General features: G+C 39.8%; 1 protein-coding gene across 7 annotated transcripts in view; it reads right to left on the bottom strand.

Annotated features, from left to right (window-relative positions):
• Positions 1-23,355, bottom strand: part of MICU3 (Mitochondrial calcium uptake 3) — a 138,662-nt gene that overhangs the window by 45,292 nt on the left and 70,015 nt on the right. For 3 of the 7 annotated variants that reach the window (XM_068355465.1, XM_068355463.1, XM_068355464.1), the window contains exons 6-7: positions 22,875-23,039; positions 8,779-8,857 (exon numbers count right to left, since the gene is read on the bottom strand). In XM_068355465.1, the coding sequence (XP_068211566.1) occupies positions 8,779-8,857; positions 22,875-23,039 (244 nt within the window). The remainder of the gene's footprint in view (positions 1-8,778; positions 8,858-22,874; positions 23,040-23,355) is intronic. The other 4 variants (XM_068355466.1, XM_068355467.1, XM_068355468.1 and 1 more) reach the window with 2 other exon arrangements.

The raw sequence follows: 23,355 nt of genomic DNA, 5'->3' as shown, positions 1-23,355 counted from the left end.
CCTTAGGACCACGTCTAGATTCCAGCCTGGAGTGGACAACCGACGTTCCTTTGAGGTCTCAAAAGACCTAAGGAGGTCCTGTAGATCTTTGTTGGTGGAAAGATCCAAGCCTCTGTGGCGGAAAACCGCTGCCAACATACTTCTGTAACCCTTAATCGTAGGAGCTGAAAGGGATCTTACGTTCCTTAGATGTAACAGGAAGTCAGCAATCTGGGTTACAGTGGTACTGGATGAGGAAACTGCATTGGCCTTGTACCAGCTTCGGAAGACTTCCCCTTTAGACTGATAGACTCTGAGAGTGGATGTCCTCCTTGCTCTGGCAATCGCTCTGGCTGCCTCCTTCGAAAAGCCCCTAGCTCTTGAGAGTCTTTCGAAAGCCTGAAGGCAGTCAGACGAAGAGCGTGGAGGTTTGGATGTACCTTCTTTACGTGAGGTAGACGTAGAAGGTCCACTCCTAGAGGAAGAGTCCTGGGAATGTCGACCAGCCATTGCAGTACCTCTATGAACCATTCTCTCGCGGGCCAGAGCGGAGCCAACCAACGTCAGCCGTGTCCCTTTGCGAGAGGCGAACTTCTGAAGTACCCTGTTGACAATCTTGAACGGCGGGAATGCATACAGGTCGAGATGGGACCAATCCAGCAGAAAAGCATCCACGTGAACTGCTGCTGGGTCTGGAATCGGAGAACAATACAACGGGAGCCTCTAGGTTATCGAGGTAGCGAACAGATCTATGGTTGGCTGACCCCACAGGGCCCAAAGTCTGCTGCAAACATTCTTGTGAAGGGTCCACTCTGTGGGGATGACCTGACCCTTCCGGCTAAGGCGATCTGCCATGACATTCATATCGCCCTGAATGAACCTCGTTACCAGCGTGAGCTTTCGATCTTTTAACCAGATGAGGAGGTCCCTTGCGATCTAGAACAACTTCCACGAATGAGTCCCTCCCTGCTTGGAGATGTAAGCCAAGGCTGTGGTGTTGTCAGAGTCCACCTCCACCACCTTGTTAAGCTGGAGGGACTTGAAGTTTATCAAGGCCAGATGAACCGCCAACAGCTCCTTGCAATAGATGTGAAGTGTCCTTAGCTCCTGATTCCATGTTCCCGAGCATTCCTGTCCGTCCAAAGTCGCACCCCAGCCCGTGTCTGATGCGTCAGAGAAGAGACGGCGGTCGGGTTTCTGAACAGCCAAAGGTAGACTTCCTTGAGAAGAAAGCTGTTCTTTCACCACGTGAGAGTAGACCTCCTCTCTTCGGAAACAGGAACTGAGATCGTCTCTAGCGTCATGTCCTTTATCCAGTGAGCCGCTAGATGATACTGAAGGGGGCGGAGGTGGCGTCTCCCTAACTCGATGAACAGGGCCAGCGATGAAAGTGTCCCTGTTAGACTCATCCACTACCTGACTCAGCATCGGTTCCTTCTCAGCATGCTCTGGATGCAATCTAGGGCTTAGTAGATCCTTGGGGCCGACGGAAAAGCCCGAAAAGCTCGACTCTGAAGATCCATACCCAGGTAGACAATGGTCTGGGATGGGACGAGCTGGGACTCCTCAAAATTGACCAGGAGGCCCAGTTCCTTGGTCAGATCCATAGTCCATCTGAGAATCTCCAGACAGCGACGACTTGTGGGAGCTCTTAAAAGCTAGTCGTCTGACGGAGCCGGACACAAGATCATGGTACTGCTGCACAGTCTGTGAACTGTCAACCATGGGGAAGCGAGGAAGTACCGCGACAACCCGAAGCTGTCTAGACTGTCTGGGTCGTACAGACAACTCCTTATCGGGTTGCTGAGGTTGCCGCACTGCGTCACAACAAGTCACTTCTGCTGGTTGTTGAACGTCTTCCCAGTGACACACTGACTCCGTAAACAAAAAATCCTCTAACAAGGACTAAGCTTGGACTGCATGTCTTGCAACAAAGCTCAAGGTCTATGGGAGCAGGTGTGGTAACAGACGGGGTTAGCGACTGAAGTGGAACCATTACCCTCCCTGGAAGCATGTTATGCTTAAATAAAAGTCCATAGGAGGCTAAGCAGCTAAAGGCTCCTCTCCAAATGACAGAGTCCTCAAGGGAATATCAGAAGGAGGGAGAATAGCACTTTCTCATCTACAGGAACCATATCCGAGAAAAGCTAAGTTCTCTCAGTGAGGGTTTCACTGGTGCAAAAGCAGCAGACTAGAAGGCAACGTTATGAAACTGCTTGACAGTCTAGTGAGTTGGCAACAACCAAAGATGTGTGACTGAGGAGCATGCGGTAAGGTATGCAGAGCATGCTGTATGCAGAGCATGCTGTATGTAGAGCATGCTGTAAGGTAAGCAGAGCATGTTGCATGGCGTGCGGCTTATGCTGCATGGGATGAGGCTCATGCTGCATGGGATGAGGCTCATGCTGCATGGTATGAGGCTCATGCTGCATGGGATGAGGCTCATGCTGCAAGGGATGAGGCTCATGCCGCATGCGTTGAGGAGGATGCCGCATAGTATGAGGCTCCTGCCTCATGGGTTGAGGCGGTTGCCGCATAGCATGAGGCTCCTGCCTCATGGTTTGAGGAGGATGCCGCATAGCATGAGGCTCCTCATAGCATGAGACTCCTGCCTCATGGGTTGAGGAGGATGCCGCATAGCATGAGGCTCCTGCCTCATGGGTTGAGGAGGATGCCGCATAGCATGAGGCTGTCTCATGGGTAGAGGAGGTTGCCGCATAGCATGAGGCTCCTGCCTCATGGGTTGAGGAGGATGCCGCATAGCATGAGGCTCCTGCCTCATGGTTTGAGGAGGATGCCGCATAGCATGAGGCTCCTGTGAGGTTCCTGCCTCAAGAGTTGCGTCTGCCTCAAGGGTTGAGGAGGTAGCTGCGCAGAGAGAGGCTCATGCTGTGAAGAATGCGGTTGCTGCATGCGTTGAGGCGGCTGCCTCATAGCATGAGGTTCCTGCCTCAAGAGTTGCGTCTGCCTCAAGGGTTGAGGAGGTGGCTGCGCAGAGAGAGGCTCTTGCCTCAAGAGTTGAGGCTCTTGCCTCAAGAGTTGAGGTTCTTGCCTCAAGAGTTGAGGCTCTTGCCTCAAGAGTTGAGGTTCTTGCCTCAAGAGTTGAGGTTCTTGCCTCAAGAGTTGAGGCTCTTGCCTCAAGAGTTGAGGTTCTTGCCTCAAGAGTTGAGGTTCTTGCCTCAAGAGTTGAGGCTCTTGCCTCAAGAGTTGAGGTTCTTGCCTCAAGAGTTGAGGCTCTTGCCTCAAGAGTTGAGGTTCTTGCCTCAAGAGTTGAGGTTCTTGCCTCAAGAATTGAGGTTCTTGCCTCAAGAGTTGAGGCTCTTGCCTCAAGAGTTGAGGTTCTTGCCTCAAGAGTTGAGGCTCTTGCCTCAAGAGTTGAGGCGGTTGCCGCATAGCATGAGGCTCCTGCCTCAAGGAAAGTGGAGGTTGCTGCATAGCGCTGGTACCTGGCAACTCCCAATGCGGCAGCTCACGCATGGAGGCAGGAGGAGCCTCAACATCATACGTCTGGCAGGGTGGACTGCGCAGAGGTGGAGGAGCGCTCGCAGGAGGAGGTGTGCTAACCTTCTCTGCCTGAAACTCCTGCATCAACACCGCAAGCTGAGACTGCATTGTCTGCAGCATAGACCACTAGAGTTTAAGAAAGACAACAACAAACGGAGCTACTGTCCGTTGAGACTGAGGGTCTAAAACAGCTGGTGCGGCAACAGACGGAGTTACTGCCTGTTGCGATACCACCTTGCCTCTCTGGGAGGTGTGCAGTTGTCGTACTGCAGCAAGTCCGAACTGACCCAGTGCTAATGGCACCACCTAGGAGTTGGACTTGCGCGGAAGGGACCGACTTGCACTTAAAAGCTGCAAGATTTGGTCCATGGTTTCTGCGAGAAACCTCTTCCGCAGACGAGGAATAAAAGGGCTCTCTCGTCTTTGTGTGGGTGGGGTGATCACGTCGGCAACGTGTGTAGATACACCCGAAACCACGGAGGGAAACGTCTGTTCGTCGATCAAGGCCTGATGAACCCATAAGTCCTTCGACATTACTTCTCCCCTGGGCTTGGGAGCTTGTAAGAGGTCCCAGACTAGGCGAACAACTGGCACGAACAGACGAACCCTCGAACGCAACACTGTAACACTTTGCGCTTATCACTTTATCACTTTTGATTTTCTGTTTGCACTTATTTCACTGAACTCGAAACTTTAAGTGGTTTGTACCTGAAACACGCAATTCTATCCTTCATTAAAAGTTAGTAATTGCGAAAACAGTATTACAATGTAACAGAAAAACATAATGAAAGATAAATAATTCAGTGGCTGGAAAAGAGACTAAACACTAGATCAAATAAACTACGTTTAAAATCTCTCACCGCATAAAGCCTGAGAACAAGAATAAAACTCTAGAAACGTTTACCTTCTTCCCCTAAAGAGACTAGGGAGAAGAGCAAAAACGATAACAACGTTACCCGCTTGAACGAAACGTTTATCCTCCTCTCTCTCCCTCCGTCTCTATCTCTCTCTCTCTCTCTCTTGACTTAGAACCTGAGAGATGAGCCCAATTATATATATCGTTAAAACATATTATTGTTAAAGGAAAAAAACTGAAAGATTTCCCAAATAAAAAGTTCCTTTATTAGAATTAAAACCATTTAAGCTAAGAAAGAATGAACAAAACGCTAGAATCGGTTTACTCTTACTGCAACGTGACACCGTGAATACTCTCTCTCTATCGTAACGATAGAGCGCAAGTTGAACGTTCTGAACGTCAACAACTGCAGAGACAAAACAAAACGTTAGTTCAACTTTGAAAACAGTACGAGACTATCAAAGAAATTCTTTCAAAAACATTAAAATAGCATAATATGTTAACAGGTAAAAACGAAATGACGGGCTCAATGTTAATTAACTTCGGTTCCAAGAAAAGACCGCCTACTATTAGGAAAGGTCGAATATAAACAAATATAAAAATTAATTTTAATAAGTTTATAATAAAAGGAAGTTAATCGAAGAGGCCTATAAAAGGCGGAGAGATATAAAATAAATCTATAACTTTTGTTAAGCAAAATTAAGAAAGAGAGTCTATACTCTCTTCGATACCAACACTTCCGTCTAAGGGAAGGGTCGGCCATTTAAAAGTGAAAGAGAGTTCATACTCTCTTCGTCACCATAATTAAATCAAATTAATTCCAAAAGCTAGCTAAGCTAATGATAAAACTTCCTGAATAGCGAAAGCTAAACTCTTGAGCAAATACATCACCAAATCGTGAGCAATAACTCCAGAACCAACAGCGTATCCATGTAGGTCTAGCCGGAGGCACGACAGAGGAAAAATTGAGGTGGTGTTGACAAGAAGTACTGGAGTACCTGACCACAGATGGCGCTGTGGTGTTCACCCCCACCTGTATAGCGATCGCTGGCGTATCCCGACCGTAGATTTCTGTCGGCAACAGAGTTGACAGCTACATGATTATCGGGTAAGATTAATATTGAAAAATTTATTTTGATGTTGTTACTGTTCTTAAAATATTTTATTTTTCCTTGTTTCCTTTCTTCACTGGGCTATTTTCCCTGTTGGGGCCACTGGGCTTATAGCATCCTGCTTTTCTAACTAGGGTTGCAGCTTAGCAAATAATAATAATAATAATGGCTGATGTAGCATTTCCAGCTTCATCAAGTAGTCTAATCTTCTCTGGACTTTTCACTGAGCTAAAGGGTAGTTGTCTTTCATGTTTGGAACTTCTAATCTGTTCTGCAACCATTTAAACATACTTTTCAATAGAGGGACAATGAAATTTTTGCATTCTCCACAACGATTATCCAAATCACAATACTATCCCTGCCACGAGACACAAAGCGAATGAGGATTATGATCCCCCAGAAACAATTCCCTTGAACAATCTATCAAGTAATCACGAGCAAATCCTTGCAAAGACATCCCATATAACCACTACTAAACGGATTTATAATTTTGAAGCCGAGAAACTATACCAGACTTGTTTACATCAGCACGATGAGAAAACTGAGCTAGCCAGACCGTGATTGTTGCCACCTGTTACTAGATGTCTTACATGTGGGCGAGATGTGTAAGCCTCTAAAAGGGAAGAAAGCAGGAAATATTTTGTATTTTTGGAAAGTAAAGTTGATAGAAGAGTCAGCTTTTTTTATTTTTGGAAAGTAAAGTTGATAGAAGAGTCAGCTTTTAGAACAAATTATGAACATCAGGGGATATATGCTGAAATAAATAACGACAGTTTTCATGAAAATATTTACTTTTCATATAGTATAGCCTTTCACTTAAACCCAACAAAGATATGGAAAAAAAAGTAGTTTAAGGCTAGAGAATAATATATGAGCATATTATTATTTATAAAGCATAGGCATATCCTGCTTCATTTCTTGCTTCATTTTGAAAACCCATATGACCCCAAGTCTAACCTTCACCCATGAGGAATTAATAGATCAAGACAAGAGCACCTAAATTATCTTTTTGTTCATGTTTTTCAATTTCTTACCTAAAATTCTTCACTTTCTTGAATGTTTTGCTTTCTATTTTTCTGGGCCTTCATTTGAGAAATCATCTTTCATCCTTTGATCTCCACGGTCTTCTTGGGATGACCACTTATACTAAATAACTTCACAAAAAAATTGCCTCTTCGTATCTAAAGCTGTTCTTTATACAGTAATCTCAACACCATATAGCTCCTAATGAAATGTCTTAAAAACATCTACATGTCAAAAACAAGAATAGGTTCTAATTATTTTAATGCAGCTCACCAGCAGTTCACCTGGCCTCCTCCTCAAAGCTCACTTGTACTGTATCAACATCTATCATTAAAAAATTATTTTTTAATGTTTTGGTAAATACCTAAACTGCAATGGTATCAATAGCAGAAGCTTCTTGAATTTCAGTATTGTGAAAAATAAAGCGCCTTTCAAACTGATTAAACTATCCGTGACTAACAACAAATGGAGTGTTCCTTTCACTGATGTTCTTTACGCAAGTCCTCAAACAAAGACTTGGCCTTCTCCTGAATAAGCATCTGGCTTGTAGGAATTTGTTCATGTATCTTTCATTCTACCCAAAGACATGATAATCATTCTATTTCCATGTAGATTATGCCTCTCTTCACGTAACTGGTTGAAGTTTATGATGATGGATTCTCTTCAATCACGTATTTGACTATGCAGCCTTTGTCGTGAATAATGGTGGACACCATTATCTGGGCCAGGCCTACATTACATGCAATGTTTATCACCTTGTACTCCTAGATTCACTAACTGTAGCTATCTTGCGAGACTGCTAAAATATGCATAGATTGCCGAGATACAAAAAGATAACTTCAACACCTACGTATAGCACCGAAAAATAATCATAAACAAGTAATGCATGCAAGCAGTTCTTTATTGTAATGAATCAACATCGAGACCAACGTAAGGTAGTATAAAACGCAGATTTAATTTTTCCATATAATATCTAAAGATGACAGACGTGTGTCGTAACTGAAGTACACCAAAACAGCGTAAACCGGGGAACTACTGTACAGTATTAGGAGTGCTGCTACTTCTCTTAACTATGGTAGCAATCTTTTTTTCGAAAGGGTTTTTGCAGAAGCTCGAAGCCTGGGTTTCTTATGAAGATTGCTAGGCATTAGCTCCTATGGTAACTGCAGGTGATTTTCTAGTTTAAATACTGAAGGCATTTTGGTGGTGTGTATAGTATAGGATAATTCACATTGATCATGGCACCATAAAGTTTGTATTGGTTTGTCTGCTCTCATGGCCATTGCTTATTTAATCTTTCTCAATATGGAATCTTGTTGTATTACAAAATGATGAAAGATATTAGAAATTTAAGGTGAGCCTTGTTAAGTTGACTGGAGTAATTTTAAGGCTAGGTTGATTCTTTGGTTAATGCCTTTCCCTCAATTACCTTCCTTCAGAGCATGGGATTCAACCAGGTGAACTGCTGGTGAGCTTCATTGAAATAAAAATAATTCTATCAATAATTTACAGTAGTAGTTTACCTAATTCCCACGTATACTGATTAGTGATGTAAAGAGGATGTTTAATAAAAGTCGACTTTGTATACTGAAAGCCTGCCCATGCCATGTTACTCGTCAAACAACGCCGTATACTCAGCAATGGTACTGTATACTAGGTAACAAGGCAATTGGTGCGAGATAAAATGGGATCTTTAATATCAAAATGTTAAATGCTGATGCTCAATACAAGTGAGTAAGTATTGAAATGATAAATTTTATCCTTACAATTCAATGTTTTGTGGGTTCCATTGAATAGATTTAAGGGGTTAACACCTGGCCATTTTTCTTCAAACAAACGAGCACCATAAAAGACAAAAAAAGAACATCCATGCATAAGCACAAGAGAACACAATGTAGACTGCAGAAATTACAATTAAGCCTCATTGGACCTATTATTTCTCCTAATACTAACACTGATTAAATACTAGAAATCTTACCTTATCATAAACATCTTTGAAATAGCACAAACAAATGACAGACAATGGTATTTTAGCAAAGGCATGGACACTAGTCAAACTTTGAAATGAAGTGTCCATACACCTAGGGTACTAATGCTTTTCTACTAAAAAAGTATATGTAAACCAAAACATTTAATCTCCTTGACAAGACATTAAAAAATTTAACTCTGAATAAGTTCACACTAAAAGAATACAAATATCGAATGTCTGTTGTAATTCTCAAAATATGGAGTTTGAATCTAAACTTTCATCCATGTAAAAGAAAAGAACATAAAACTTAAAACCAAATGCAAAAAAGCAATCACCTGTATCTGGTGGTTTTACGACACCTTCCAGCGCCCTGTTCAGCCGGTCACGCCTTGCTGTGCTGAAGATCTTCTCCAACTGCAAAAATTCAGGTTATTGTAAAACTTTAATCAGAATGGAAAGATACTTCTTATCTGGACGTATAAAATAAAGAATGAATTATGAAAAATATAAATATAACATGATATATCGCCTAAGCATATGTTTTAAAATATTAATATAAAAGATGTCCTCTTAATGTTTTTAGAGTACAGTATCTGTGCTCATAAGTGTAATAAATGTGTACAAAGTAAAATAAATATCTAGAAATGTTACAAAACAATTAGGCAAAAACATAATATGGTAAAGTTTTCTGATATACAACTAATCTGCTGTGTGAATAAAAAAAACAATTTGTTCCTAATTTACAGATTTGCATAGAATAGTATAAATCATTTACAATAATATTCTTGGCTGTGGAAGAACTCTGATTTTAATCTTAGTAAAAAAAAAATTTAATACGGAAACTTGGCAAAAGACAAAATACTTTCTCTAAAAATTTTGCAACACAGCAGTCAGTTGAAAATATTGCATGGAAGAAATTTTGGAAACAATATAGGCTTGAAAGCTGAGCAATTTCTTTTAGCAAAGTGGAATAAATGTGTCCAATGCAAGTAAAAAATCAGATGAAAAACATGGTAATTTATGGATGAGTGTCAAAATCAGATGAAAAACATGGTAATCTATGGATGAGTGTCAAGTGAAAAGGATGAAAAAATATTGCATGAAATAACATACTGTACATGAAAGTAGACCTTGCCATGTATTCTTTACAGATCCCCACAAGGCAGATAAACCTCAAGCTTTGAGAAAACATTCATGTCTAATAAAAAATCCCAGCTATAGTAATCAAATATTTCCATAAAACCGTTTAAGGTAACATCTACAGTAACTTAATCATCCAGTTTGAATGTGTCATGTAATCAAAATTAATCACTTTTTGCAGATTATTCACACATGACAGCATCGTTCACCTGCATAATCAAAACTCATAATGTTGAATGTTATCAAAAGATCTTGTCTACAACTTGAAAATATCATTAAGCAAGAGAAAAGCAAAAAGAATAACAATCACAAAAATATGACAAATTCGTAGATAATTTGTACTTTTCCTAACTATACAAACCTTAGCTATTTAATAGGGGTATTACTTTCGGCGTGGCTGAAATAACGAGCCATTAATTTTTAATGAGGGTTTACTACTCACACTGCTAGTTAGCGGGGGTAGGGGAGGGTAGCTTGCTACCCCCCACCTCTCTCATACCTGTGCTTGAGCTCACTTTGCTTGGAAGTAGGACTTCAAGGGGGATAGGGCTGGCGGGCAAGTTTGGTTAAATAGCTAAGGTTTGTATAGTTAGGAAAAATACAAATTATCTACGAATTTGTCATTTGTTCCGTAACTGGAATACAAACCACGCTATTTAATAGGGGTGACTCACCAATTAGGAAGGGTGGACGTCCCAGCCAGTCTGGTTTTTGGCTTTGCCCGGGGACTCCTTATTTGAGTGTGTAAGCACCCAAGAAATAAGGAGTCCCTGCACTTCGCTAGAATCTTGCTATGCAAGGTCTGTGGCCTACGCAAGCTGTGTGTGAAGGTATGAAGAAGTGTGACTTGTCCTAGAAAGTTGTTCTGGAGTTCTTTAGATGGAAACTTGTAGACTAGGACTTTCCCAATACCACCTCGTCAGAGTATAGGGACGTAACAGTATTAATCTTAATACTAGGAACACAAGGGAGCATGTTTTACCTGCAGTGGTTTGAGGTCAGTTATGCAGAGAACCCAGGATGCTGCTTTCCCCAAGAGAGGGGATGATGAAGAAAAGAATAAGGGGCAGTCAAACCTTTTCATTCATGCAGACTAAAACTGGGTAACAATGCCCTCAACCTTCTTTTACTTGTCCAATAAGGAGCTTGAGGTTTTAAACCAGCTGTTGTGCAGCCACCACAGGACCAATAGAGAACGTATCGAGTCTCCTGTGGGTCACGTCTTGCAAGTAGTGGGATGTGAACGTTGTTTGACGTTTCCACACCCCAGCTTGAAGAACCTGCGTCACTGAAAAATTTCTTTTGAAAGCCAGGGACGTAGCTATGCCCCTGACATCATGTGCTCTGGGGCGCCGTCATGGAGGAGGGTCTGGATTCAGTGCCAGGTCAATGACCCTGCGAATCCATGCAGAGATGGTGTTCTTGGTGACCCTCTTCTTAGTCCTTCCTGTGGTGACGAATAGTGCTGGCACACGAGGACGGGCTGCGGCTGTTCTTTTGAGGTACAGCCTCAAGCTCCTTACTGGGCATAGTAAGAGATGGTCTGGGTCATCTGTTACAGTACGGAGACTAGAAATTCGGAAGGAGTCGAATCGAGGATCCGCTACACCTGAATTCTGAGTCTTAGCAAAAAACTCAGGGACGAAGCTGAACGTTACCTCCCCCATCCCCTTGAATGGGCAATGTCATACGAGAGACCATGAAGTTCGCTGACACGCTTGGCCAAGGCCAAAGCTCGCGCGAGGGAGAATATCGGGGCTGGCGCGAGGGAGAATATCGGGGCTGGCGCGAGGGAGAATATCGGGGCTGGCGCGAGGGAAAATATCGGGGCTGGCGCGAGGGAGAATATCGGGGCTGGCACGAGGGAGACTGTTGGCGCGCGTGTGTGGGAGAGTATTCGCGCGTGCGCAGGATTACCACGTTGAGTTCACGCGCATCAATACCAGCCATAGGGTGCGCACGCACGTGCAGGAGAAAGATCCCTAGCGCGCGCAGTTGAATCATGTGAGGCGCGCGGGAGCGCGAGAGAATGTTGGCGAGCATCCTTAGGAGAGGATGGGCGAGCATCCTTAGGAGAGGATGGGCGAGCGTGCGCAAGGCGCACACGCGTATCCTTGTGGATGTGGTCGGGCGAAGGCTGGCGCACAGGTGAACGCTGGCGCAATGGTACTGGTTGGCGTGTGGGAGAGGCCAGCATTGCTGACTTCCCAGAGGTACTACTTTCAGTAGATCGTTGGCGCGCAGGTTTTTCCTGGCGCGTATGATGATGCGTAGCATGGCACGCAGTGGAGTTGGATGTTAGGTGCGTATGATGGCACTCGGGAGAGCGCTGGCACGTAGGAGAGCGCCATTGCGCAGGAGATTGATGGCGCACCGGTGGCTTGCGCGCAGGTGAGAGTTGGCGCACAGCTGGGCGGGGGCGCGTAGGAGAATGTTGGCGCACAGCTGGGCGGGGGCGCATAGGAGAATGTTGGCACGTAAGCCCCGGGGCGCGCAGGAGAACGAGGGCGCATATGCGCATGAGGGCGGGCATAGCGCATGATGGAGATATGCTTCTGTTGGAGCATATGCGCGTGTTGCCGCATACGCCCTTGATGCCCTGTTAGGGTTCAGTGATGGGGCCTGACGAGCTACTAAGGAGCGTTCATCAGGTCTCGTTGGCGCATAGCGCATATGTGCTTGGCGCGCAATAGCGTGCTTTGGTGGAGCCTTATTACGCCCATGTAGAAATGGTGACGGCAGGTCTGTCGGATGGAAGGCCGACGTGTCCTTTAAAAGGATGACCTTCCACCGAAGGAGATCGCAAACGATCTGCAGAGAGGTCCAGGATCAGTGCAGGAGCAGTGATGGATGATTGGTCTCGAGGCTCCTCTGCGGTGGACTGCATCGAAGATGTTGAACCAAAGAGGCGCCTCCTCACCGCAGGTGAAGGAAGGCCTCTAAGGCGAAGAGGGAAGCGAGCCTTCCGACGAATGCGCCCTCTGGGGGCCGTTGGATCAGCAAGCTGACCTTCTGCAGTCCTCCGAAGAGGAATCCCTGTAAGTGAACTCACTAGCAGGAGAGACTGACGATGGACTTAGTTTCTCCCTCGTAGGTTGAACAGGAACGGGAGAAACTAAGCCGTCAGCTACCGTAGAGTTTGGAGAGGCAGAGGTGATGGGTGATACCGCATTGGATACCTCTGACACCACAACGTCAACAAGAGACAGAGGATCAACCTCTGACGGTGACGACGACTGCTTGACAGCGGCACCCAATCGGATGTAGATAAGGAAAACCTCCTTGGGAGGACGAACCCGTAAGCCCCAAGGAGGATCAAAGCTGGAAAAGAGAGGTTAATGACATATCCTACACCAGGGGGAGAGGTGGAGCTGCTTTGCTAGAGGAAGCGTCATCTCTCGCGTCCCGAGGTTGGTAAACAATACATTGATCTACGCTACCACTTGGCGGTCTCTCGAAAGAGACTGACCAAGTGGGAGCTTCAGAGGTGGTTTGGGCAACGGAAGAATAGGCCTTGGGTTTTTCTCCTTTCGAAGCAACCTTCGAAGGAGAAATATCCCGTTTGGACTTCTTCCGTCGTCGCGAAAACCTCTCCCACTGGGAAGTAGACCACTCCCTACACTCACTACACCTGTTATTGCTATTACACCGTTGGCCCCTACAAGAAGGACAAAGGGCGTGAGGATCAGTCTCGATCGCCGACATGAATGTTCCACAGGGGCGGCCGGGAAACCCTATGGCAGGTCCGCATGATCGCAGAGGCCAACTTCACATATACAGAACTAGAAAAAGAAAAGACAAAAGCAATTAAATGGCTGCCAAATGACGGCGAGGATAAGTACGGACACGTCCGACCACCATCCGAGCCGAGAGCAAAGTGAGCTCAAGCACAGGTGTGTGAGAGGGGGGGGGGAGTTTAGCAAGCTACCCTCCCAAACCCCCCTAATTAGCAATGTAGGTAGCAAACCCTCGTTAAAAATTAATGGCTCGTCATTTCAGCTACGCCGAAAGTAATACCCCTATCAAATAGCGTGGTTTGTATTCCAGTTACGGAACAAAATCAAATTTCAGAAGTTGCTTACATAGCAGAGAGCCTAAGAAAAATTGATGGAGATGACTAGTCTTATTGTTACATAAACTCACTTATAATAAAATCCTTGTAGTAGGTGCTTTGCCTGATTACATGTGTACAGTATACTGTAAGTCAACGTATGATCTAGAATTTGTTTAAAGTTGACATGAAAATGACACCAAAATTTGCCCTATTCAATACATAGGTAAAGTTGAAGAGTATTGTGTAAAAATATAAGGAAACAATAGCCTTTCCTAATCACTTCAAAATAATATATTTCTAACAGAGCATCTATTACTCAATCTGGATTAAATATAATACTCTTCAACTCTTCCACATGAAAAACTAAATATACAGGAAAAGAAGCCACACAAGCTGTCCTTACAACTTCATCCTACTTTCTATCCGATCAAATACAAGACAAGTTATTGTGTGACCTTTGTAACAAGGGACAAAAGCACTTGTCATTCTTTATCCTTTTTTTATTTTCCAATTATCCTATACACAGGAAATCAATGTTGGGAGAATTTACTTCACCTTTTCTATAAATCATACATTATATGATACAATTTTTTTTTAATTTATCCAGTGGGGTAGTTGGTAAAAATTGTACAAAGATGTAGAGAACTATTAAGTAACAAAAAGAGGGTGCCTTGTTAAAGGAAATAAAGTAACATGGGAAAAAAATTAATAACCTATTATCCTAAAGTCTTAAAGACGACACACTGATACGTAGGATATGTAAATAAAAAAAAGTTAAATGACAAAAGGAATTATGAATGATACAAATCTATTTACAAGCCAACAAAAACAAATTCCTAAAATAAACTGGGCATTGCTGAATTGCACTCGAGTTTCACGGCTTTTCTTTAGAACATTTACTACTCTTTCCTTCAGTTTCCCCCGTGACTTTTCCTTCACTTTTTTAACCGTCTGAATCCCACGAGATGTTTTCTACATTTAGACATTTTTACTCCTTTGAGCCCCATATGACATACTCTAGATCCAATATTCTACGTTTTCTTGTATCATGATAAGATTTTTACTTATGTGAAGGTATATAACAATGGAAAGGAAGTAAATTCAGCTATAAGATGAAATTTTCTTTTAAATCCTATTGCTAACAGTGATTGCGCTACAATGAGCTGAATAAGGCATCTCAAAAAACGGCCCAGCATGTTAGTGATCTATTTACGCAGTGTTGGGATTGAAATGGTTAACCAGAAAACAAAGATCAGAAGATCAGCAACAATTATTAATAAAATACTTGTGTATTCAAAACAAAGCTGTATATGATTAGTTTTTCTATCAAACTTCAATGTCTTGAATTATAGATTTTTTTCTCTAAAATTAATAATAAAAATAGACTTCATTATATTGCACTAAATGCATGGTAATGACACACTGCATTGTTTTTATTTGTAAGTAAAAATTAGCTTGACATTACTCTGATTTGCTAAAACTCTTATACTTCAACCTTGAAAAAGAAGAGCTGTACACCATCAAATACACACCAAGTTCATGACCTATGTAGTTTACATTGAGAACACAATTACGCTTACGTTATACTTGCAAAAACATTTATTGTCATGAGGCAACCAAGAGTAAGGGAGTAGCCCTAACATTCAAGAGCCCTATAGCACTGCAGTTTTCATAATACAGTAAATATACACTAATCTACTCTCAACTTAAACCTTTCACCTCTGTGAAGAGATATGTTCATGTAACAAAGATGGCCTCACCTTTCAAGTATACAGCACTAGCACTAAACTGTTCACAATTTTGTTGAACATCCATGGTTTCTATCATCAACCCTTACAGTACTATAGAGCAAATACCCAGATGTAAACAACACATCTCGATATATTGTATTGTACTTGTATGGTACCTACAGTACAGTACGGCAGTTTACACTTTTTATAAAATAGAAATGTACACCTTCACTTTACTAAAAAAAAAACTTTAAAACCTACATAAGAGAGACACTTTAAAAAATGAGAAAAAAAAAGTGCTATCATCATACAAAGAATAACGTTCTTGAACCTATCAGCTTATTAGACTTTACCTGGCAATCATGGCTAAGCCATTCATCTTTTATATCCTCTTGCAGTATTTTCTCCTACTAGATACAACAGCCACTAATTTGCTTTGTCACAACTTAACCAATCACATACAAGCCTACATTTAGGGTTCTAAATGTTCCCCCAGGTTGAATAGTGTTTTGTTTAAAATAACGAAGTATGGTAGTCTTGCAACACGCACACCAGCTGAGTCCTACCATATACCTTAATCACTTTCCTTGTGTTTTGGGAACCCATAACATTGTTATGAACTCCATTTTCCTGTACCCTGGCGTATTAACTTTGAAAAAATTAACAATTCCGAATTCTATACTAATCTTCTTTTCTCATTTAACGATCCATTTCTTACTTTTAGCACTTCAAGCAAGTGATATAGTGCAAGTTATTATTACATTTAGCTATACTTAGTGCAACGAAAAATGGCTGATAAGAAAGGGCACCTGGTTTTAAAAAGATACCCCAACAGGTATCACTTCTCTATACATCACCCCGTTTCCTTCTTCTCTAACCCCTCTCCAGTTTCTTACTCTCTGTCCCTGGCTTTCTTTCTCTCTCTATGTTTCTATAAAAAATTATTCTAACTTTTGTTCTTAACCACCACTAAGGTAAAATTTAAGGCGTGTTTTCTGTATATAGGTTTCTCCTCATCATAAAACATGGCATATAAGCAGGGGCCCTCCCACACTGATGTGCCAGACATTGCCGCCACAAGCACACACTGTGACAGTACACTCTCGCGAAGAATAGAGAATAATAATCATGTAAGGAACTATATATTTACCAAGGCACTTCCCCCAATTTTGGGGATAACTGACATAAAAAGAAGAACAAAAGGGGACTTTTCTTCTGTTATTCAATAAAGATGTCTAATTACTATTACGACTTCTTCCAGAGTAATAGGAATTTTGCTAAAGTATATCATATTTTCCATTTTCTGTATGACTTTTCTATACTGACTGTAATGTTTTGCACAGTGATGTGATTCAGTGTAAGTATTAACAGTTTCTTTCACTAAGTCTCAACATTCTTGTCAAGGGATCCAAGTCTTCATATATTCTTTTAACAGCGAACCTTAAATTTTTGTACTAGGTGTCACAGTCAGGTTTGTTCTGCCCTAACCTGCAAAAAGTGTTACAACAAGAGGCTGCCTACGACAATAACATCACCCGAGTTGACACCTCAAATATTGCAATTGGTGACATGCCTGAATCTTCTTTCTCCAGGTCAATATAAGAGTGGTCTTATCACTGGCCAAATTGAAGAAGCACACATCACAAGAAGATACTTCATTATCACTTTACACAACCATTTAACCTGCCTGCCATGATTGCTGCTGCTCGGTCTACTACCTAACATGGCTACTTAATACAGTTCACTGACTGTCACGTACTGTGTTCTGGCTATTCATTCAACTCCAGCCTTTCCTACTAACCTAACTACCGTTTTGATTCTCACTATAACTGAAATTTGTCTAACAAAAAGTGTGTACCTTTGACTGATGATGATCCATACATGACTCGTTTAAATAAGCTTTTTTTAATGACTATGCAGAGATAGCTAACATACATCTAATTTGACTCCTTATGCCGCCACCTGCATTCACCAACTTCCTTCTACTGAAACTCCATCAATGACTGATCCACTAATGTCGTCATAAGAATGCTCCACATAACCCCTCTCCTATCATTCGTTCCTTTCATCATACAATGGTTATTAAGCTTTAATCACAGAGGACCAGAGACTTCACGAAAGACAACTCCAGACTTTTCCTCTCCACGGGACAAAGGAAGAAGTAATTTAATAGGAACAAGCTTCCTCTTGACCAAGGCAAGATATTCTGAAAGCCTAAAGTATAAGAAGGATGGCAAAGCAAAGTCGGTGAAACATCAAGTCTCGAAATCACAAACCTCTACATTTCAGTTGCATTTGAACATACAATAATTAAATTGTTTTTATCTAAATTTGTTTTCTATTTTAAGAGCAGGTACCTGGAGTGCAAGTCTACCTTCATTATTTTCCACTTAAAAAATATATACAGCACACTTGAATGTGATTCATCCTTTTCTGCTTCTTAATACATCATCTTATCTATTATTCATAGATTCTTAAAGATTTACAGATATCGAGGTTAATATTTTTCCAATATGAAAAATTATTACCTAATACCAGCACTTTCCTTTACATTCAATGGATTTACCGTTACAACAATTAACCTGCAAGCTACCAGATCTTTGATTCCCAATTCACCACAGACTATAAGAGCTTCTCTGGATCCTAAAAGCCTATGCAAATGCTCTAGGTATTCATTATCTTGATATTTTGACTTAACACCAATTTAGTTAAACATATACTTTTCATACGCAATATGTTTTCTCATGCAAACTATCAGTTATATAAGGAATGACCTACTTCTAACCCCATGTTAGGAAGATGATTGAGGCATAACAGATACAGTCCAAGAGGCACAAGTATTGTGAGACTACCATTTTACTTCTGATTATCAGTGTATCAGACAGAAGGTTGCGGATCTGGAGAAACATTCAGGGCCAAAAATGTAGGCATACATAAGATGGATGAGTTCATAGGTAAAATAACTGGTTTGGTTGTAAAAACATACTGTAGTATTCAATCTATACCAAGAATATGACCAGAATAAAAACAAAAATCTATTTAATCTTTAAACTAATTGTACATGAAGAATTTACTTTCGAAAATAGCACAGATTCTTTTTTTAAATTATGAGAGAAAATAATACCTTTATTACAATGAAGTACACAATCAAAATGCATTTTTTTAAATGCTCAAATTTCTTGTAATACCAATGGAAGGTTGAACATATTCTTGATTGAATTCAAATCATTACCATGATTCAAAGACATTTTCTTACTAATACCAATTTATGCCTTTAAATTTCTAAGAAGAAAAGATGAATAAGAAATAACTAAACTCATGAAAAAAAATTTGTTATGTATCTAATCCTAATAACCTTTATTAACTTAAATCCAGACAAAATATCTAGGTTATATCATATACATTATTATTACTTAGCTTACTTGGTGAGAACAGACACGTCATTGTTATTTCAATCACTATACCACAATAACACCATGACTACCAATTCTCTATTCTAATAATCTAATACCTTTTTACCAGTGTCATTACTTTATAATTTCAATTTAAACGTTTAATACTTTAAAAATATTTTGAATGAACAAGATTTTATGAAGATTTGTGGTGACTGAAAATTCACAGGGAATAAAGTTAAGACAAGAGGTAAGACAAATATTTCAAATGTTTAATGTTGGATCGCTACTTAATTTTATAAAACAATTAGATATGACAGAAGTAATACCAATGTATGCAAATATGTAAAAAAAATAGCTCAAGTAATTGTTAAGAAGTATCCTGACTATTCTATAAGTATTTAATAAAATAATACACAAAGGGAAGTGGTCACCTCACTAACTCAATACTAAGATATTTGAAACTGCAGCACTATGAGGAACAGACTGGAGAGAGAATCAGAACTATAATCCAGAGGTGTAAAAATAAATCTAAATAAGAATCATAAGAACAAATTTTTCAAGTAGATTACTCAGAAGGAGCAATGGTCACAAGCTCCAGACCTAACTGGATTTGATTGGTTTAAAAATTTGGACCAGAAGTCCCACCGAGGGCCTAGAAACCAATTAAGTCCTATTGGGACAAAACACTTGCTATATAAAGAAAATGTTAAGAGCTTGTACAAGACTATAGAATGGAAGTGGGAACAGTGGCATAGGCTAAAAATGGTGTGCACATATGTGCCATAAGGATGCTATTTAGACCTTTTAACCCTTTTACCCCCAGGCTATTTGGAAATTTCCAACCCTTAACCCCCAGGGGGTTAAATTTATTTTTTTCCCAGCACATTTTTCAGTATATTTTTTTTTAAATTGCTCTAACAGCCTTAATTTTTGTCATAGAGAGGTCAGGTTGGTCTGATTCTCTTGGAAAATGCCTGAATTTTTTCAAAAAATTATCAAAAATATGAAGAAAAAAAAATTTTATAGCATTTTTTTGCAAGGACGTACCGGTACGTCCATGGGGGTAAAGGGATGGCTTTTGTGAAACGTACCAGTACGTCCTTTGGGGGTAAAAGGGTTAAGTAATGCCTACAATGCACACTTTGAAGTGCACTGGTGGCACTAAACCCTTATAGGGCTTCCCCTTACTGGAGATACTGGTACCAGCAAATGAGGTAAAATGAAATACAAGTCATAGACTAAAATAGCTTACAGTACAGGATATCTAAGGCTGGAATTGCTGGAATTTGAACATCAAAAATTCTGAAGTCTCAGTGGATTTTTCTTTTTACAAATTTGCTGCTCCATCAGAATAATACGTTAAGTTGTCAGATATCTTCTGTTCCTTGAAAATATATTACTAAATCTTGGGAAACTAATAGTTGTCAAAACGGTTAAACCCTTTTCTATGAATAGACTTATTGTAACAAAATGTTTCGTTATTAAAATATGCAGCAAGGAAAGAACGATCGAATAACACATGAAATTTGAATTCTCTTGAAGACAAAAGAATTCTTGATTTTTTATTTGGATCTCTTCTTTTCTATTGAGCCTAAGAATCATTATGAATGAGAAACTTTTATTGATTACCTGGACTGAATTTAGAATTCACCAAACCAACCAACTTGAAATTCACGAAGTTGACAAAAAGGTATTAGACTTGTATATACTAAATACACACAACACATTAAGTCGTGAGTAAAGACATTATCTAATCAACACAAAAACAACGAAAGTCCCATATGATGAATGAGACAAAATCCTAATTATTGTTAAATAGCAAATAAAGCATAAAATGTCCTGATTAGACAAAGCATTTTATTCTCTTTCTTTGGTTCAGAAAATAACTTTAAAAAAATACAATTTCATCCACCAAATGTTTCAAAATTTAATAAATCAGTTAACTTATAAAAAAAGCTCTTTGATTTAATGCTTTTTCATTAAAAAAAATATATATCTAATACATACTGTATTCAAATGTCTCTCACCAAGAACTGATCAGTTTTTTAACAAAGTTGTCTAAGACATTGAATGAATTTTCAGATATAAAAAAAATCATGGCTTGTAGATTTCAAAAGTCAAGACATATCGCCCGTAATTACTATAGGCCTGTACGATGTTTAAGCATAGCTGTCTCCCAGTGCACACAAGCAAAAAAATCAGTTTGTTTACTTCTTTGATTTATACTGATTTTACATTTTTTTCAACATTAATACACACTCAAAGGGGCTTCAGGTTAAAGATAGCAATGTTCAAAAAATCAAAACTGAGAAAAGTTCCAGAACTATCTGAAGTTATCATGGAAGAGGATTTCCCCATCCAAACAATAACACTCCTAATGACCTTCCATTTGGGATGCCAAGTTTCTCTATTACAAGGGGAGTTAAGATAAATTTTCATTTATTTCAACTATTCATTGTGATCTTTGGTTTTTATGATTTTATAAAAATTCTACAAAAGATTCACGTAAAATGTTATATACTGTATATCGAGTAATTTATGATGTCTGAAATAAATTAATCTAACTTATCTTAATTGTGAAGCAAACTAAATCGACATTTGAACAGCCTTATGGAACAAATTAACTTCAACTTCCACGGTTCTACTGTGAATTTTTAATAACGACAGTATCTATTAATCAGCAAAGAGAACTCTTACAATTAATAGGCAACACATGAAAGCAGTGTTCACTAGTTTCTCTCCAAATTTAGAAGAGCTAGTAATGAATTACAGTACACTACTGTACTACATATGAAACGGGTAGATATCTAATCCATTTCAGTACCTGTCACTAAACATTAATAATAAAAGCACGAAATGAATCATTAACAAATCACTAGAATTCATTCTTCCTTTTCTTTATAAAAGCACTAAAAAGTACAGCACTGCCATGCAGTGACCAAAAAATTGAGAAACTTAAATGCAGTAACTGGGTTTTGTTAAAAACCTTGTATCATTAAGATAAGCAGTTTTGGCAGACAACCATTTCAAAAACTAAATCTAAGTCTCTTGATTTTTCAATGAGCCAAACCTAATATATGAAAAGTAAAAAATGCTTACTTCATATCAAAATAATTTGCTCTTTACTTGTAAATTAGAGCAATCTTAGTGACTTACTGTGTATACTTTATGATCACATCCAAACAAAGATTACAAAAACCAGACTAACCAATGACCATGCACTGTGTATTAATGAAGAATGTTATCATGAAAAAATATAATACGCTGGAAGCCCCACAGCCAGTTTAATTGTCAAATCAATTAAATAATCTACGCACTAAAAGAAAGATCCCAAAGAAAAACCTGGCTAATTTAGCATTCAATTGAGCAAAAAATTAAAGAGCTATGAACTGATACTTTGAGAACCTGAACCAATTAAAGAGGACAGACTAAAGCTTGGCTACATAGCGTAAAACACTGGAAAACCCTGAAAATTAGAAAACAGATAGTGAGTCTTGCAATTAATATGCTAAAATTGTTTGGATAATGTATAGTTTCCTTTCAATGATGTTTATATCCCTTATATAAAGAAAATATTATTTTGAATTTCTACACGAATGAACATTGATAATTTATAGGGAAATACAAAAAAGTTGAAATAATATAACATTTCCAAGATAAATATGAGAAAATAGAAAATATTAAATCACTTAACACAAATTAAAATTTCTAATGATTTGATAAAATAATTACTTTTAAATCCAAGGTCCATCAGATCCGTATCATTACAGACAATTTATCATCATCAACGAAATACTGACATGTGCAATCGCACATGGTGGTTATAACTTAAAAGTCAAAAGTAAGCATACCACAATCAAAACTCCATTACAGTATTGCAAAATCTTAAAAAAAAAAAAGGGGGAGATAAAGTAGGATCATCATAAGAAGCAAGTATCAATTGCAAGACTCGAAGCCAAAAACACAGAATTCTGTTGCTTCAGAGCTCTGACTATCACCCAGCACAATGCACGCAGAGGACTCCCCAGAAGAAGAAGAGAGAGATTAGAGACAGACAGCTGGAGCGAGGCACCGGTGATACACGGCACGCAAAACAAGTGCAGCTATATTACCCCCACACGAATTCTCTTGGCGTCAGGGCCCACGAGCAGCTGACTTACGACCTGCTTTGTTGCTTCTAGCTTTTTTGCGGTCTTGTCGTCTGTTTTATCCGAAGTTGTGTCTGATACCCAGGTGGCATATGCTTGAAATACACCAGCTGTTATCATCTCCATTAACTGTTTACATGGAATTTGCAGGTCAGAGTTTATACATGAAGAGAAGAGAGAATAATACCTCAACATTACCTTTGAGTTCTGAAGTCAATGCTTTCTTCCTGTTAGCATCCAGAGCCAGGGATATTGCATTTACTACCCAGAAAATTACAAATAGTATAGAAAGTGCTTAATTGAAAATAATTTTATAAATAATGAATGAAAACACTATTCGTGGATACTGAACATCTGAAATAATATCTATACTAATATATGTGCTACAAAGTTTAATGATTTAAATAACTGGCAGAAATGGAAAAATAAGTAAAATAGAATATGC

This window comes from Palaemon carinicauda, chromosome 31, assembly GCF_036898095.1.
Source record: "Palaemon carinicauda isolate YSFRI2023 chromosome 31, ASM3689809v2, whole genome shotgun sequence".
NCBI classification, from domain to species: Eukaryota; Metazoa; Arthropoda; class Malacostraca; order Decapoda; family Palaemonidae; genus Palaemon; species Palaemon carinicauda.
Note: the sequence above shows the minus strand (reverse complement) of the source record. Positions and strands in the feature narration are given on the sequence as shown.